This window comes from Cyanistes caeruleus, chromosome 19 (genome assembly GCF_971803275.1).
Source record: "Cyanistes caeruleus chromosome 19, bCyaCae1.hap1.1, whole genome shotgun sequence".
NCBI lineage: Eukaryota > Metazoa > Chordata > Aves > Passeriformes > Paridae > Cyanistes > Cyanistes caeruleus.
Window position 1 is genome coordinate 2263751 of NC_141719.1, and position 19169 is coordinate 2282919.

Below are 19169 nucleotides of genomic sequence, written 5' to 3' on the forward strand. Positions count from 1 at the left end.
TCCTTTCCAAAATTTGAAAACAGCAGAAAATAGCTTAAGCACAAGTTGATGCTATCTCATCCTAGTTAAAAAAAATTCTGTAAAAGGTCTGAAATATAATGGGCTCATGAGATGTCACAAAGATGGAAAAAAGTTCAGAAAATTCACAGAACATGAAGAAGCAAGGCAATCTACAAGAACTCAGAGCCCTAGAATGACTTTTGGACCTGATGTTGTACTCACTGCAGAAAAAAAATACATATGAGGTGCTATTTCCTAAACAAGGCAGATGAAAATAGGGCTGTAGAAAGTGGTCCTTTATTGTCAGGCTTCTAGGTTAGGAAGGAACAGAAAAACAAGTCATCTGTTATTCCTTCTTGAATCTGTTGCCTTCCCAGATGATTCCCATCTCTCTAGGAGATGAAACAAAACCCTAGGAGGTGAAACAAAATGCAAGATGTCAAACTGACAGAGAGGATGATATACTACAAGTGTGATCTTTGAACCAGTGCACTGGTATCCATGTCATCTTCTTTAATTGACATGTGCAGAGAGCCCAGGAGGGAAAGTGAATTATGAAGCATCATTTTGCAGCTGCAAATTGACACCTAAATATAGTAATAAACTGCAAAAGGGGATTGGATGGGAGCTTTCTTATGGCTACATGGATCTCAGCTGGAAAGCTTTAAGTTTCCACACAACTCAGAAGTCATGTCAGCAGTAAGAGTTAAGTTTATCAAAAAACTGCAAATTCATCCTGGAGTTAATTTCATGTGACACATAAAGAACAGTCAAGTCTATTCTTTGTTAAGGTATTATGTAATGCATTAGAAAAAGAGGGGGAAAATATTTCTTTCTCTCTCTTCATCCTCTTTTGTATGCCAGTGGATGATGTTTTCTTCAGTGACAATTCTACAAATACACAATATTTTTCAAACAGGAATTATCTCTACATTTATTTTTCAGAAAGACATTGGCAATCTCTTGAAAGGATATGTGACTTCAGATGTTTCAGTCATACATGCAGTGTTATAAGCACACAAATAGTCTTTAAAGAAATGAGTTGAGAAGACTGGTCATCCCCTCCAACCCTTCTTATATTGCTTCAACTTCCTGAAGTTTGAGAGAAAATGTGGGTCTTCAGAATATGGTGGAGAAGGACACCACATCCCTGCTGCATGGAAGAACTTTAAACAGAAGATCCTAACTCTTTGCAAAGGAAATGCAAAGCTTCCCAGAAATTCTCTGTATTTCAGTAGCATTTGTGTTTGTGCTTGGGAAGGCTGGAGGAGGACAGCTTGGGATCTAAATCCCATTCTTGCATTTGGTAACCACAGCCACTGTCCAAGGCTTCTAAAATAGTGAGTTAAAACTGCCAATAAACCTAAATGATGAAAGATGTAAAATGCATCCTTAGGAATTCCTGCTAGTGTGACCTCAGTGAAATTTCTGCTGGACATACATCAGAGCAAACTAGCATAGCCAGTTCTAGAGAATGGCAAAATAATACCTTTAAAATTGAATTTCAAATCACAGCTAATCATTAATACTTCAGAAGAAGATAAAAGATGTAATTCAATACATGAATTAAGGGGGATAATCTGTCTTATCTGATCTTTTGAAAGTACCCACCAAAAAGCTAAGGAGCTGTAAATAGGTGCAGTAACACAGGCATGATATGGTCACCCAGTCTTGGAATTAGGCTACACTATATTATTCTTTATTTCCAGAATATTTCAAAATAGGTTTCCTCCAAAGTTCTTGTAATAGTAATCCTTCTCATTACTGCTGAGTCCTGAGACATACAAATCTTATATGTCAAACAGCAATTAACAGGAGAAGACAAGCCAACAATTCCAAGATCCAGTGTCGTGCTCTATTTGCTGGACTGCACTTCCTCCTTCCTAGATTCCTAGTCATAATATTTATAGTAGATTTATTCACATAGCTAGGAAGACCTCAAATATTTCTAAATATATCCACAAGCACGAATTCGAATTATGTACTCAGTCAAGTTTGCCAAACAATGCTTTGCCAAAAATTTTTTGACCTAAGAAAGAGGAGGAGGGAATTGAATGTGCGAACCAGAACCTATAAAAGTGCTGGTGGGACAAGCTTGTTCTGTCTCTGTGGAAGGATTAAAGGTAAGAATAGGGATAGCTGGGTGCTGGCAGAATCCCACAGCATTCCTGCTGCCTGTGGAACTGCTTTCCTCAAAGAACTGTCTGTCTCAGTGGACATGTTCCCTCTCTCTTGAAGTCACTAGAATGTTTTTGCCCTGTGACTTGTTCTCGTTGAGCCTGTGCAAAGATAAGAAAGGAGTTGTCACTTCTCTTTTTCAGTATTGACCAGCTTCCAGAGAGTCAACTGGTGACACAGGTAAGACTGATTTACTTACTCTGTAGGAACAGACTCCAGGTTTGCTTTTTCTATGCATTTCTGAGGCCACTTCCCATACCCCTTTACACCTGTGCACACTAAAGCAGTGCAATCCTACCTGAGCTGTGCTGTCTAAAAGAGCAAATTCCCTGTGTTGGATGCATTTGTTTGGTACCTGCTGGGAAATAGTTGACCTCTTACACACAAAACTCTTAAAAGACTGACTGTAAACAGAAAAGATGAATGAAGAGCACATGTATAGTTAAGATTTAGTCAAATCCCTCCAAATGTTTTTTGTTAAGAATTTTTCCTTTTTCTATACAAGTTAATATTAAAGGGTGAGATTGAACAGGAAAAGGGAGGACAATTGGAGAAGAAAAACCCCTGATTTCTCTACAGAAAAAAAAGATTTGCATAGACAACTCAGACCTCTGCTTCTGCTTAATCCATATCTTTTCCCTGATGATACTCCACCTCTATAGTTGGCAAAATTGCATGGGCTGAAATGAGAGAGAGAGAAAGAATATAAGTGGACTTTCATATTTTTGATTACTTCCCCTGGTATCTCTTCTGCTTCTGCTTGGTATTTCTGCTACATCTTTCATTACCAGTGAATCTGCCAATCAATCTAATTTTCTGCCTAGCCCGCTAAAAGACGGTGAAATCTAATGAACTGAAAGTGTACACTGGAAAAATGGAAAAAAACCTCAATCAAAGACACCTATCTTCTTTCAGATTAAAGAAGACTTAAAGACATCTAGGGTAAAAAGCAGGTGAAGCAGAAAGAAAGACCCTAATAATAGGCAGAACACTACAAAGCCTAAGGTAGCTGCTAAAAAGAAATTTCCCCCTTCACTCAGAACTGCCTCTCCATTTCAGGGCCGTGCCTTGCTGCACGCAGTAAACCACAGCCATGTCTTCGGATTCCGAGATGGCCATCTTTGGGGAGGCGGCTCCTTACCTCCGAAAATCGGAAAAGGAGAGAATTGAGGCCCAGAACAAACCTTTTGATGCCAAGTCATCTGTCTTTGTGGTTCATGCAAAGGAATCCTATGTAAAGAGCACAATCACAAGCAGGGAATCAGGAAAAGTCACTGTCAAGACTGAAGGGGGAGAGGTGAGTAAAGTGCAAGATTTACAAACACCAGTTCATTCCCACTCTGCTCTTAGCTGACATGCATCTACCTTCCTGCCCTTTGACAGACCCTGACAGTGAAGGAAGATCAAATCTTCTCCATGAACCCTCCCAAGTATGACAAGATCGAGGACATGGCCATGATGACCCACCTCCACGAACCCGCCGTGCTGTACAACCTCAAAGAGCGTTACGCAGCCTGGATGATCTACGTAAGTGGCAGCAGCAGCTTCCTTTGGGCAGCCTCAGCAAGTGCTGGGCCAGGCTCAGGGGAAGCCAACGTGCTGTGTCCCTTCCTCACAGACCTACTCAGGTCTCTTCTGCGTCACTGTCAACCCCTACAAGTGGCTGCCCGTGTACAACCCCGAGGTGGTGTTGGCCTACCGAGGCAAGAAGCGCCAGGAGGCCCCTCCACACATCTTCTCCATCTCTGACAACGCCTATCAGTTCATGCTGACTGGTGAGTGCCTCTCATCATAAGCATCAGATCACAACTGTTCTGCTTTGTCTTGATAAAACCTTGTCATGAAAAATGAAACAGGATTATGTAGTGCTGGGAGTTCTGCTTCTGCCTTGTTCATTCCTTTCTGTCTCTGTGTTATGGAGTTCCAGAGTGTGACCCATGATCAGGGTTCTTTTGCCCTGGGTCTTTACTGTCCCTTTCTCTGCTGCTCTATAAGCAGTCTGTGTAGCAGAAAATTAAAACAATTTACTGTATGCAGGAGAAGAAAAAAAACATAGAATGGAACAGAGAAGCAGAATATGTCTCCTCATGCATTATAGAATAACAGAACGTTTTGTGCTGGAAAGGATTTTTAAAAATGACGGGCTTTCACTATGACATTTGGATAGATCTCCATGAATATGTTTCAAGGAAGGAGTACAAATGCAAATTGCTTTGCGAGGAATTGAAATGGAAAAAAAGGCTTAGGAGTAAACAAAGAAGAAAGTGCTGTTTTTTTTCCTTGCCATGACTTACATTCATTTTCAGTATTTTTGTGTTCTTCATTTACAAAGTGTATTTGTTTCTGCCTTGTTCACAGATCGGGAGAACCAGTCCATCCTGATCACGTACGTACACCCCCTGCGCGGGTCCCTGCGGGGCTGCCCGGTGCCAGGGGACCTCCTGCCTGACCACGCACCCTCTGCTTCTCTCTTGGCTTGGGCAGCGGAGAATCCGGTGCTGGGAAGACTGTGAACACAAAGCGTGTCATCCAGTACTTTGCAACAATTGCAGCCAGTGGGGACAAGAAGAAGGAGGAGCAGACATCAGGCAAAATGCAGGTGAGGTCCCAGGGCTAGAAACCTGCAACTATCCAATTTCTTGAAGAGCCAGATGATGACAAGAAGACTTCTATTTCAGGGGACGCTTGAGGATCAAATCATCAGTGCCAACCCACTGCTGGAGGCTTTTGGAAATGCCAAGACCGTGAGGAACGACAACTCCTCACGCTTTGTGAGTTGTTACTTGGGACAACTGTCAACACCAGTTTGAATATTCTTGCTGTCCAGATTGGTAAAATAGTTCTCAATTGACTTTCCTGCTGCTTTCAGGGTAAATTCATCAGAATCCATTTTGGTGCCACAGGCAAACTGGCTTCTGCTGACATTGAAACATGTAAGACACCCTTCTGGCCTGATCCCCTTCCTTCCAGCCTTCCCCACTTCTTGTGCTTGACTCTGTCCTACCATCCTTGCCAGATCTGCTGGAGAAGTCCAGAGTCACTTTCCAGCTCAAGGCGGAAAGGAGCTACCACATCTTTTATCAGATCATGTCCAACAAGAAGCCAGAGCTAATTGGTAGGGAAGATCACTAACTCCTCCAGGCAAAGGTCATGGAACAGCACTCAATTCCTTTCTGTGCCAATTTGACCTGGCTGGGTTTTGTCCTTCTCTCCAGAGATGTTACTGATCACCACCAACCCCTATGACTATCTGTACGTGAGTCAAGGTGAAATCACAGTTCCCAGCATTAATGACCAGGAGGAGCTGATGGCCACCGACGTAAGTCGCAGAAGTTTTCTTAGGTGAAGTTTCCTTTCTCTGACCTTTAACAGTTGGGGTACTCAACCTAACAACTCTTTCATTAGAGCGCCATTGACATCCTGGGTTTCAGTGCTGATGAGAAAACAGCCATCTACAAGCTGACAGGGGCTGTCATGCACTACGGGAACCTGAAGTTCAAGCAGAAACAACGAGAGGAGCAGGCAGAGCCTGATGGCACTGAAGGTACCAGCACAACCCATCCCAGAGCATGGAAGACAGCGAACACTCAGTCAGTTAAAGGCAGCATGTCAGGGTCAGAATGAGTGACTCAGCCTGTGCATTTCCCCAGTGCCAGTGTTGTGGAAAAGCAGTGGGAGCTAGCTAGAGAAATTCTCTGGAGGAGCACAACTCAGATTATTTTGAATAATGCAAACTGTAAGGTCCAGTGTCTCCCAAAGAGTGCTGCTGTTAGCACATGCCCATTTTTTATCTTTTCTAATCTTTTGATTTTTACTGGAATTGCCCTTTAATATATTTTTTAAAGGAACAGTAATGCCTGCTGGTACCTTAACAACTGATTGTTTTGGTGTTTAGTTGCTGACAAGGCTGCCTACCTGATGGGTCTGAACTCAGCAGATCTGCTCAAGGCCCTCTGCTACCCCCGCGTCAAGGTGGGGAATGAATACGTGACCAAGGGCCAAACTGTGCAGCAGGTAACAACAACCCCCTGTTTTGTGGATAGGTTCTCTGGACTTTCTCTGTTGTCCTGCATGATAACTGCATGCTTTCTCTTTTACATTTCAGGTATACAATTCAGTGGGTGCCCTGGCAAAGGCTGTCTTTGAGAAGATGTTCCTGTGGATGGTTGTTCGCATCAACCAACAGCTGGACACGAAGCAGCCCAGGCAGTACTTCATTGGTGTCCTGGACATTGCTGGCTTCGAGATCTTTGATGTAAGGAGCAAGTGTTTATTAGCTTGCTTGTTAAAATCACACTATTATGTGACAAAATACTTCAGAAAGAATGTTTTGTTTGTTTGTTTGTTTAGCTTGTTTAGGTTTTTTTTTGTTTTTCTTTTAATAAATGGTTTGATCCTTTATAGTATAGTGAACCTTTCTAGAGTATCTGATTCCCACAGGGTCTTAATTGAAAATAGGTTTTTGGTTTGAACATATGCCAATGAAATCCCTAAGTGCAGATTTTTTGCTGAAGGCTTGGCACTTGATTTGAAATCAACATTCGTGAATGTGTGCTGTGCTGTGGACTCTCTTGCAACTGAATTAGTGCTGTCTAGTAGATATCAGAGCTGAAAAAGTCTGAGTTATTAAAATTATCCAAGCTTCTGGAGTCATAAATATATGGATAAAGTTCAGGTTGACAAAAGGGACACCCTGACAGAAGTTCCAAACTGCTGGATCAATAAAGACTTACAGATTTTCCTGTGTTTGGTACAATTAACCAGCACTGTTCTTTATCCCTAACTCACTTAATTTACATTAATAATAATCTTGATTTGTAACTGTGCAGTTCAACAGCCTGGAGCAGCTGTGCATCAACTTCACCAATGAGAAACTGCAACAGTTCTTCAACCACCACATGTTCGTGCTGGAGCAGGAGGAGTACAAGAAGGAGGGGATTGAATGGGAGTTCATTGACTTTGGCATGGACCTGGCTGCCTGCATTGAGCTCATAGAAAAGGTATTTCTGTAATTCACAATATGAATGTATTTACCTCACAATATGAGGTATTTTCAGAAATGTATTAATTTTATACATATTTCTAAATGCAGCTTGAAATGGTAAATATGATACTGCAGATATGCAGTTTATATTATTTTACACTTTGCTGAGCAGAACAATCCCTGTGAGCAGTAATATTGTCCCACTCAGGAAGTTATTTCATCTCTGAGTCTTTCTGCCTTTTCACCTTGTCGTCCCTCCTTCCTTGTGATTCCTCCCAGCCCATGGGCATCTTCTCCATCCTGGAAGAGGAGTGCATGTTCCCCAAGGCAACTGACACCTCTTTCAAGAACAAGCTCTATGACCAGCACCTGGGCAAGTCCAACAACTTCCAGAAGCCCAAGCCTGGCAAAGGCAAGGCTGAAGCTCACTTCTCCCTGGTGCACTACGCTGGCACAGTGGACTACAACATCACTGGCTGGCTTGACAAAAACAAGGACCCTCTGAATGAAACTGTTGTGGGGCTCTATCAGAAGTCATCCCTGAAGACACTGGCCTTACTCTTTGCATCTGCTGGAGGAGAGGCAGGTCAGTTCTCTGAAATTCGTATTTCCACATTTATTTAATGTCTCTACCTGAGCCATGAATATCTGCTATTGTTCTTCTCTATGTTCCATTCTTATAATGAATGGTATATATGAAAAAACTTGGTCTTTCAAACTGTAAAGCCATCTCTTTGTTTTCTTTATTTTTTGCTGTTCTTCAGAGGCCAGTGGTGGTGGTGGTGGTGGCAAGAAGGGAGGCAAGAAGAAGGGTTCTTCTTTCCAGACCGTCTCAGCTCTTTTCAGGGTGAGTACAGAAGTAATTGTCTCCACTTCTTTCCTGGATTGTTTTTTGTTTGTTTGTTTGGTTGGTTTGGTTTGAAGATTGTAAAAACCTCACTCTAGCTTCAATAAGGCCATTTAACTGCAGGTCTTAACATTTTTCTGTATCAAGAAAAATTCTTTGGTTATTCATAAACAAGCTGACAGCAAGTCAGCTGAGGCCAGCTGAGGAAGATATATCTTGATCTCACCTTTCTTCAAATGCTGGAAAAAGCACTTAGCTCAGGCTACACACCAAGGTACAAACAATAAGAATAAGGTTATTACAAAGAAACTTCTTTTACTCAAAATTATGCTTTTTGCTATGAACATCTGGTCACCATACTCCATAGGTGTTCTGGCTAAGTGGGTATATCCCCCACTCTCATAAAAACACTGCAAACTTTTGTGACTTTCTCTCCTGCTCAAGAGTGAAAGACAGAAGAAAACCCACATTCAAATGGCTTTAGTTGGGAATTGCAAATCTATTAATAAGACTTTTCTCACATCTGAAATTGTAACTGAGGAGGTACTACTTCCTAATTAAAACTTTTACTCATGAACCCACAGGAAAATCTCAACAAGCTGATGACCAATCTGCGGAGCACTCACCCCCATTTTGTGCGCTGTATCATCCCCAACGAGTCTAAAACACCTGGTAAGAACCCCAAGCAGAGATAAAAAATAGTGTGATGCAGCCATTATTCTCTATGTTTTACCATTAATTATCAAATAATTGTCTTATTGCTTAGGTGCCATGGAGCACGAGCTGGTGCTGCACCAGCTGCGCTGTAACGGCGTGCTGGAAGGGATCAGGATTTGCAGGAAAGGCTTCCCCAGCAGAATCCTCTATGCTGACTTCAAACAGAGGTCAGTTTCTTTTCTGATTCCCATTCTGCCTTTTGTGCCCATGTTTTACTTCTTAACTATTTTTTTACTTGAGGATATTTTTTAACACTAGCTCTTTTTGGTCATAACTGGAAGAAAAGGGAATGTTGGGGTGCATAACAAAAGGCAATATAAATGGCTATCAAAAGAAAAATTATTGAGAAATGAAGAGTGTCAGGTGTCCTCACTGACTGCTGGGGCATCTGAGTATAGAAGCTCAGTAGAGCTACAGAAGCCAGGGATAACAATATTAATAAATGCAGTTGGGGATTGGTGGCAGCAGGCTCTTAGGTAAAAATTACAAACTAAGAGTTCCTTGTATTGCACCAGCTGCCAGTTTCAGGGGAAGAGGCTTTTCTCCAATACAGAGTATGGGAAAGTGGCAATGTTCCTCTCAAGCAACTTTCTACAGCATAGCTTCAGTAAAAGGATGAACTAACTGGAAATCAATGTCCTCTTCATCATGGCTGGTCTGCTAAAGACTGGAAAAGTTTCCTTAAATTTGTTGCCAGGTTAAGACTTTATTGGAAGGGTATCTCTAAACAGGGGATGAAATTCCAACTTCCTTAGCCTGATTCTGCTGCAAACAGTGCTCGTGGTTTCAGTAAATGGAACAATCTTATAAGTGGACATTGTCTTCCTACTATTTTCTCTGATTCCACAGATACAAGGTGCTTAATGCCAGTGCCATCCCCGAGGGACAGTTCATTGACAGCAAGAAGGCTTCTGAGAAGCTCCTTGGCTCAATTGATGTGGACCACACCCAGTACAAATTTGGACATACCAAGGTACAAACCCCCCCATTCACTGCATCCCTGGGCTTTGCTCTACCTGACAGTGATGTGCTGCAACATTCCCTTTCTCAAGGTGTTCTTCAAAGCTGGGCTGCTGGGACTCCTGGAGGAGATGAGGGATGAGAAGCTGGCACAGCTCATCACCCGCACCCAGGCCAGGTGCAGGGGCTTCCTGATGAGGGTGGAGTACCAGAGAATGGTGGAGCGCAGGTACACCTTTGTCTTCTTCAGTTCAAGTAATTTTGCTCTTGGGAAAGCGTTGATACTTGCCAGACTGAGAATATTCATTATACTTTCTAATTATGTCTCAGGGAGTCCATCTTCTGCATCCAGTACAACGTTCGTTCATTCATGAATGTCAAACACTGGCCATGGATGAAGCTGTTCTTCAAGATCAAGCCCTTGCTGAAGAGCGCAGAGTCTGAGAAGGAGATGGCCAACATGAAGGGGGAGTTTGAGAAAACCAAGGAAGAGCTTGCAAAGTCTGAGGCAAAGCGGAAGGAACTGGAGGAGAAAATGGCATCTCTAATGCAGGAAAAGAATGACCTGCAGCTTCAAGTGCAATCTGTAGGTATCGTTAGTGTATTTCTTCCAGGTACATTTACAACACATAACTCTCATGTTACACAGTAAATTGCCTGACAAAATAATATGAATAATCGAAGGTAAAATTCAGACCACTCAGTGTCACCATTAGAATATAATGTTCTAGTTTTGGAATGACTTTTGAAGGACCTATGCACATAGGTTTGTTTCTCCAAGTTCACAATATAACCACAATATAATCCAATATATATGGATTATATGGATAATATGGATAATATAACCACAATATAATCCAATGTAGTTACTGGAGATTTAGTATTTACAGTATGCAGAGTCTGTATAGCAATTCATTTGACAACTTACTCTGGTTTCAATCAGTAGACAAAAAAAAGACGTCTGTGTAATTTTCTATGATACATGCTATGCCACATGATCTGCAACCAGTTTTCCAGAAGGACACAAAAACCCTCTGCATTCTGTCACAGCCCTATATGTACCTCCTATTTCCACTGTGAGATCAAGCCATTGGTCAATATTTAAACATTACCTTGAGTCTTTAGATATTTATATCAAGAATATATATCTTGATATATATATCAAAATATATATCAAAATATATCAAAATAAAGTCAGGTTCAAATTGAAACCTCTGATGGTTTCACCTAGACTACATAACAATTTATCTTACTCAAAGAAAATTAATTCAAAGTTAGTGTAGACAAGAAAAGCTGATAAAAAGATAAAAAAGAAAAAAATATCTACATATTGATACTTAACTTTCAGAGAAAGTAATCAAAATTCTTGAGAATAAAAGTATTACTGGATATTATCATCTTATCCACAAGAAAAATGAGAGAAAAATTGATGAGAGTAAAAAAACAGAAAGGGAATAAAAACCTAATCTGATTTAAAAGAAGATGAGAAAAATAATCACTTCCTAAAAGAAAACAAAATAGAATAATTCCATGCTTCTTTTCTGGAGCAAGAAATACCATTTATCCTTTAAGCTTTTGCGAACAGTTGAATTTAGCAAACATATCCATGTTGTTCTAATAGGAAGCAGATGCTTTGGCTGATGCTGAGGAAAGGTGTGACCAGCTCATCAAAACCAAAATACAGCTGGAAGCCAAAATTAAGGAGGTGACTGAAAGAGCAGAGGATGAAGAGGAAATTAATGCTGAGCTGACAGCCAAGAAGAGGAAACTGGAGGATGAATGTTCAGAGCTGAAGAAAGATATTGATGACCTTGAGCTAACACTGGCCAAGGTGGAGAAGGAAAAACACGCCACCGAAAACAAGGTATGAGGTAGAACCTGTGACCTGCACTCCAGAAAATGGGTTGAGTGCTATTACAGAACTTGTATATCTATTTCCTTTATTTATATTTGTTCCCTTCTTCCTAAAGGTGAAAAACCTGACTGAGGAGATGGCAGCCCTGGATGAGACCATCGCCAAGCTGACCAAAGAGAAGAAAGCCCTCCAAGAGGCCCATCAGCAGACCCTGGATGACCTGCAGGCAGAGGAGGACAAAGTCAATACTCTAACAAAAGCCAAGACCAAGTTGGAACAGCAAGTGGATGATGTAAGCACACAGACACAGAGCAGGAACAGGACAGGTATGGAGCCTGAGCTGGCTGGTAGAGCACTGAAGGTCTTGTTGTGTTTAGCTGGAAGGGTCCCTGGAGCAAGAGAAGAAACTGCGCATGGACCTGGAGAGAGCAAAGAGGAAACTGGAAGGAGACCTGAAGCTGGCCCAGGACAGCATCATGGATTTGGAGAATGATAAGCAGCAGCTGGATGAGAAACTGAAGAAGTAAGTGTGGCTCTGGGGCACCTGAGTGCTGGGCTGCACCACTTGTCTTCTTCCTTTGAGCTCTAATATGGTTCATTTTGGTCCAAAGGAAAGACTTTGAAATCAGCCAGATCCAGAGCAAAACTGAGGATGAACAAGCCCTGGGCATGCAACTTCAGAAGAAGATCAAGGAGCTGCAGGCAAGTCTGTGTTCCTTCCCCTCCCTTGCTCAGGCTCAGCTCAGGCAGGAGGAGGGCACGGGTGTGAAGGGTCCCTCCTGTTCTGCAGGCGCGCATTGAGGAGCTGGAGGAGGAAATTGAGGCAGAGCGAACCTCTCGCGCTAAAGCAGAGAAGCATCGGGCTGACCTGTCCAGGGAGCTGGAGGAGATCAGCGAGCGCCTGGAGGAAGCAGGAGGGGCCACAGCAGCTCAGATTGATATGAACAAGAAGCGTGAGGCAGAGTTCCAGAAGATGCGGCGGGACCTGGAAGAGGCCACGCTGCAGCACGAAGCCACGGCTGCCGCCCTGCGCAAGAAGCACGCGGACAGCACCGCTGAGCTGGGGGAGCAGATCGACAACCTGCAACGTGTGAAGCAGAAGCTGGAGAAGGAGAAGAGTGAGATGAAGATGGAGATTGATGACTTGGCCAGCAACATGGAGTCTGTCTCCAAAGCCAAGGTACACAAATATTTTATTGGCTCTTTGACCCAATGGAATACAATGCAGTTCTTGTACCTGGCCTTCTTTAGAGTGTGGATGGTTAACTCATCACTTTCCCTATGCTGAAACACAGGCCAACCTGGAGAAGATGTGCCGCACACTGGAAGATCAGCTCAGTGAGCTTAAGACCAAGGAGGAGCAGAATCAGCGCACGATCAATGACCTCAATGCTCAAAGAGCTCGTCTGCAGACAGAGTCAGGTGAGACACCAACATCTACATGTACGGATCAATAATGTCTCAGAGTTATTGCAAAAATTACTCCAATGGGCACATGGTCTGTTCAACACACTTTGGGTCACATCTACTGAGAAATGCTTGAAATGGAATTATGAGTTTCAGCATGGACTGTGAACCACCTGGTCTTACATCTCCAAATGTTTGCAGTGTCACCATCAATGGCATCAAAACCATTTTGTATCTGCATATTTTCTCAGGTGAATATTCACGCCAGGTGGAAGAGAAGGATGCTTTGGTTTCTCAGCTGTCAAGAGGCAAACAGGCTTTCACCCAACAGATTGAGGAACTCAAGAGGCATCTGGAGGAAGAGATAAAGGTGGGAAGGCTTTTTCCTAAATATATGAAATCAGTTAATCAACAAGATGAAAGGGACACAAATAACTTAGATAACAGATTGCAAGTTTTCCCATAGTGGTATTGGGTCTCTTTCCCTGTTGTCTATCCATTAATTCCTTTGCAAATTCCCAGATATTTCTCATCCCAGGTCTTTCTAAGATCTCATTAAGGAGATTTCCCAGGATATTTCCATTCATTTTTACACTGGTTTTTTTTTTTCCCCAAGGCCAAGAACGCCCTGGCCCACGCCCTGCAGTCCGCTCGCCACGACTGTGACTTGCTCCGGGAACAATATGAGGAGGAGCAGGAGGCCAAGGGGGAGCTGCAGAGAGCCATGTCCAAAGCCAACAGCGAGGTGGCTCAGTGGAGAACCAAATACGAGACAGACGCCATTCAGCGCACGGAGGAGCTCGAGGAGGCCAAGTACGTGGGGAATGTCAAGAACACTGGCAGAGACTAAGAATGGAAATTTGAGAAGCCCCTTCATGATATTGTCAGGAAGAAGTTAGTGTCCTCCTTTGGGTGGGAACACAGAAAGACAAAATTGACAGAAAGCAGGTGTGCACTGGGGAAAAGCAGAAAGGTCCAGAATAGCAGAGAGAGGCTGGCAGAGAGGGAAGTGCCGCAGGATTCCACCAGAATTCAGACATGGAAACAGAGTGGCTGTCTGGAAGAAATCTTACAATACTCTGTGAATGGGAATCACACAGTACCAAGAGGCTATGTTTGCTCCTGTGAAAAACATGCTTCACTCCACAGGCTCCCATTTGCTTACTTATGCTTAACACTTTCCAGGAAGAAGCTGGCCCAGCGTCTGCAGGATGCAGAGGAACATGTTGAGGCTGTCAATGCCAAATGTGCCTCCCTGGAAAAGACAAAGCAGAGGCTGCAGAATGAAGTGGAGGACCTGATGATTGATGTGGAGAGATCCAATGCTGCCTGTGCTGCTCTGGATAAGAAGCAGAAGAACTTTGACAAGGTCTTTTGGCCTCCAGCACCAGCACTCCTGGCCAGAGCATGCCCCTGTGATGGCCACAGCCTGACTCACACCCCGTTTCTCTTCAGATCCTGGCAGAATGGAAGCAGAAGTATGAGGAAACACAGGCTGAGCTGGAGGCCTCGCAGAAGGAGTCGCGCTCTCTGAGCACGGAGCTGTTCAAGATGAAGAATGCCTATGAGGAGTCCTTGGACCACCTGGAAACAATGAAGCGGGAGAACAAGAACTTGCAGCGTAAGTCCCTGGCCCTCTGCCCCCCTCACTGGCCGTTCTCACCATCAGCCATGACCACCATTGTTCATGGGTCTGTGCCTGCAGATCTGCAGAGGTGCCTGTCACCTTGGTGGGACAGGATCCTTCCCATTCTGCTCTGTGCCTGACCATGCCATTGATCTTTGTTCCCACAGAGGAGATTTCTGACCTCACCGAGCAGATTGCGGAGGGAGGGAAGGCAATTCATGAGCTGGAGAAAGTGAAGAAGCAGATTGAGCAGGAGAAATCTGAAATCCAGGCTGCTCTGGAGGAAGCTGAGGTATGTGACCATAAACACTGGCATCTGCACTAAATAAATGAGGAAATAGGGCTGAAAAGGCCTGGATTCCCGTCTCTACTGCCTGGGGAATGAAGATACCTGGGATTTATGGAAATATTTTGCTGTTCCCTAGAATGTAAGAAGAATGTTTAACAATGTTATCAATGTTTGCATCCACTCTTCCAGGCCTCCCTGGAACATGAGGAGGGGAAGATCCTGCGTCTGCAGCTTGAGCTCAACCAAGTGAAGTCTGAGATCGACAGGAAGATAGCAGAGAAAGATGAGGAGATTGACCAAATGAAGAGAAATCACCTCCGAGTTGTGGACTCCATGCAGAGCACTCTGGATGCTGAGATCAGGAGCAGGAATGAAGCCCTGAGGCTGAAGAAGAAGATGGAGGGAGACCTGAATGAGATGGAGATTCAGCTGAGCCATGCAAACCGCCAGGCTGCAGAGGCACAGAAGAACCTGAGAAACACCCAGGCAGTGCTGAAGGTTTGGCACAATTTAAGATGTGTTGATTTCTGACACAGCAATTATTTTTTCCTGTGTTACAATTCTTTCAATTCTAAGTTAACAGGAAAATAGGAAGTACCAAAATAGAAAACACCCGCCTCCCAATTTGTTGAATTTCTCTTTCCAGGATACTCAGATACACTTGGATGATGCTGTCAGAGCACAGGATGACCTGAAGGAGCAGGTGGCCATGGTGGAGCGCAGAGCAAACCTGCTGCAGGCTGAAGTTGAGGAGCTCCGGGCAGCCCTGGAGCAGACGGAGAGGTCAAGGAAAGTGGCTGAGCAGGAGCTTCTGGATGCAAGTGAGAGAGTTCAGCTCCTCCATAGCCAGGTCAGTCTGTAAACATAGCTAATATTTATACTATTACTCCATACGAATAAGTGAACTTAAGACTAGGGGAGCTGTAACAGTATTTTGTTAAATGCTGTGGCTTTCACCATAAATAAGAAGTAATAAGTGGTAGATAACATTAAGCCTTTTGTTTTGGGTGTTGATGTAATATGAATTTCACTAGACTACAACATAGATACTTTAATATTAATAAGTTCAGAGACTTTTGTGAGGTTCTTAATATTTTACTTGAGTTCAGCATCTTTCACATTTCCATTTGAGACTGTAAAGGCAAATCTAGTTCTGACTATGAACAAAATAGGACCACACTAACTCTGTCATTTATGCAATTAAACAATGTCATTGTAAGTATCCTATATAAACAGACTCAGTTTTATGGTCACTAGACTTAAAATAGTAAGCCAATAATTTTTTAATTTTTCTGTCTAAATTCCTTCCTTGTTTTCTGAGAAACTGTGAGAAAAGACTTTATGGAAGATGCTCACGAAATACCAAGGCCCATCATATCTGAAAAATTAATAGCTATAACAGAGTTTTCTTAGAATGCAGTGTGATCTGATGGCACTTTTTTAAAAAAAAAAATACTTATGCTGTACTTGATATGATACTGCAAGCTAACAAAAACAAAATCATGTTCATGCTCTTCAACAGAACACCAGCTTGATTAACACCAAGAAGAAGTTGGAAACAGACATTTCCCAGATCCAGAGTGAAATGGAGGATACCATCCAGGAAGCCCGCAATGCTGAGGAGAAGGCCAAGAAGGCCATCACAGATGTGAGTTGGGCACTGCTGGCATTGCTGATGGTGAATGTAGTCTCCCCAAAATATCTCCAGTCCTTAAATGGCTTTGACCCTTTGCTCTGATCAGGCGGCCATGATGGCAGAAGAGCTGAAGAAGGAGCAGGACACCAGTGCCCACCTGGAGAGGATGAAGAAGAACCTGGACCAGACAGTGAAGGACCTGCAGCACCGTCTGGAAGAGGCCGAGCAGCTGGCACTGAAGGGAGGGAAGAAGCAGATCCAGAAGCTGGAGGCCAGGGTGTGTAGGGCTGGGGTTGTGCCTGAGTGAGTGTGTCCTTGCAGAGACATTGTCAGGGAAGCTGCAGGGATGGGTTTGTCCTTGCAGGTGCGGGAGCTGGAAGGGGAGGTTGATGCTGAGCAGAAGCGCAGCGCTGAAGCCGTGAAGGGCGTGCGCAAGTACGAGCGGAGGGTGAAGGAACTGACCTACCAGGTAAGGCAGGAGGGCTCCTGCTCTCACACGGTTTTCTCACAGCAAGGCACGTTTTACACACACCATCCCCAAGGGGAATTGTTAACCTCACGTGATGCAGAATCAAGAATTGACTCTCTTTCCTGTTTGCCAAACACTCTAGTCTGAGGAAGACAGGAAGAATGTCCTGAGGCTGCAGGATCTGGTGGACAAGCTCCAAATGAAAGTGAAATCCTACAAGAGACAAGCTGAGGAGGCTGTAAGTACCAGTTTTTCCAAACCAGACTTTCTTCTTGGGAAGGCGGAATTCTGTATTCATGTTTTCTTCTGTACAGCTTTTTGAAACCTTGACTGTTGATGCAACATGATGATATTTTGATAGAATAGGGAATGTGAGAGTAAGACTTGCTGGGTTTGGGAGGAAATATAATTCCCCAACCCTATTTGTTTTGCTGTAAGCCTCATTTCCCACTCTGTTGCTTTGCTTATACCTTGCCCTGGATGTCAGAAGCAGCTGTCAGTCTGTGTATCAGAACTGTGACATGAACTCTGCCTAGACCTTGCTGTGTATAATGTCATTTTTCATTCCAATATTCTTTTCTTTCTGACACACATAACACCCTAAGCAGCTTCTCATCTTGGTTTTGAATCTGCTCTGCTATCCCAGCTGTGGCATTTCAATTTTTGTTTTTCCATTTTTCTGATAATAAATGTCCACAAAAAAACCATGCTGTTTTCACAACGCCCTCTTCCCTCCCAGGAGGAGCTGTCCAATGTGAACCTCTCTAAGTTCCGCAAGATCCAGCATGAGCTGGAGGAAGCCGAGGAGCGGGCTGACATTGCAGAGTCACAGGTCAACAAGCTCCGAGCCAAGAGCCGGGAGATTCATAAGAAGATAGAAGAAGAGGAATGAGGCTCCCAAGACTAAAAAGTGACCTGAGGCATGCATAAAATGTAAACCTCTGTGTTACTTTCTTTAGTTATAATTTTTGTGTAGGTAATAAAGACAGTAGAGACCCTTGCATATGAACAGTGACTATCATGTTTTATTTATTTATTTATTTATTCTAGACTTCATTACTTTTGAAGTACATGTACCCAGTTCATCTTCACATTTAAATGTGTATATCAAGCAGCAAAACATTTTTACATCTGCATTTTGAAAAATGCATGAAGAAAGGTAATAATTATATGGATGTATTCCTCTTGCAAGGAGAAGTATGCATTTCTTTGATGGACTAAGACTGCATTCTTTTAAGTGATTTTCATCTTCTTAGGAAAAAGGTAAAATAATAGGAGTAAAGATTCTTTAAGCATTTAGCATACACACACACACATATATATAAGTATGTATAAAACTATATATATATATAATTTACATTAATTGAAAAATGTTTCTTACTTAGTTAAGATTAAAAGTAGGAAACTCAAATTTCATTCCAAGCAGTGACAATTAGTCAAACCAACATGGTGAGGAAATGACATGAAGAGATACCCCCACCACCTTTCTCTGAAGTGATTTCATTTCATGAGTAGCACAAAATTATATTAATTTACATGTAGGATGAGTGAGAAGAATCCATATTAAAAAGACTATGGAAGAAAGAATAGTTAAGACTGAGAACTATTTATTATTTCACTCAAACCTTCCACTGCCTTTCTAGGTTCAAGCCTTCTGCTCTGTCCACAACCAGACTGTCCTGTCTGTTTATTGTCATTCTCAACATACTGTGCTTCATTTTCCTAAGAACCAATTATTAGCCCACAATATTGTATTTTGCATTAAGCTGAACTAGACAGTCAACATTTGACTGTTGATTGGAAATGCAAGGTAAAGTGCAACATTGGTTGGATAAGGTACCTGAATATTGATCACACTTTACAGATGAGCAAGTAAATTAGATCGTTTGGGAATACATTGAACGTGTCTAAGGGCCTGGCAAATTAGAAGTAAACCTGAAAGGTTCTCTTGCTGCTGATCAACTTGTTTTTGCCAAGACACAGAGTGGATACTGACTTGGTTGGTATTTTGTGTCAAGCTTTAGCAGCTCTCTCAAACTTGCTCCTTATTTAAAGCAAGTCCTAAACATCTTTGGCCATCCCACCAGAACCGCCAGTCTCTAGCTGGCCTTCATATGTCCCTTTTGGATATCCTTCAGCCAGTCTACAAGTGCTATAAAACTACTGCTTTAAAATTATGAACATCCTAATTAAATATAAA

General features: G+C 42.8%; 1 protein-coding gene across 1 annotated transcript; it reads left to right on the forward strand.

The window, feature by feature from the left end:
- Nucleotides 1–2065: 2065 nt before the first annotated feature.
- LOC111937209 (myosin-1B-like) lies at nt 2066–17978 on the forward strand. Its single transcript, XM_086857383.1, has 40 exons — nt 2066–2123; nt 2322–2358; nt 3238–3475; nt 3562–3705; nt 3797–3953; nt 4537–4564; nt 4663–4777; nt 4857–4949; nt 5048–5111; nt 5195–5293; nt 5394–5497; nt 5584–5722; nt 6074–6192; nt 6284–6433; nt 7008–7178; nt 7442–7748; nt 7927–8009; nt 8594–8681; nt 8776–8893; nt 9576–9699; nt 9779–9915; nt 10017–10272; nt 11308–11550; nt 11657–11833; nt 11919–12064; nt 12153–12243; nt 12332–12721; nt 12837–12963; nt 13200–13318; nt 13565–13761; nt 14134–14317; nt 14404–14569; nt 14743–14867; nt 15054–15362; nt 15511–15714; nt 16387–16512; nt 16607–16777; nt 16865–16969; nt 17112–17207; nt 17709–17978. The coding sequence occupies exons 3-40, from the start codon at nt 3272–3274 to the stop codon at nt 17859–17861; spliced, it is 5829 nt and encodes a 1942-aa protein (XP_086713509.1). The 5' UTR covers nt 2066–2123; nt 2322–2358; nt 3238–3271; the 3' UTR covers nt 17862–17978.
- Nucleotides 17979–19169: the final 1191 nt, after the last annotated feature.

Coding starts and splice junctions, on each gene's coding strand:
- LOC111937209 (XM_086857383.1), top strand. CDS start 3,272: ATGTCTTCGGATTCCGAGATGGCCATCTTTGGGGAGGCGGCTCCTTAC. Junction 3,954..4,536: donor CTATCAGTTCATGCTGACTG/GTGAGTGCCTCT, acceptor CCTTGTTCACAG/ATCGGGAGAACCAGTCCATC. Junction 8,682..8,775: donor CAACGAGTCTAAAACACCTG/GTAAGAACCCCA, acceptor CTTATTGCTTAG/GTGCCATGGAGCACGAGCTG.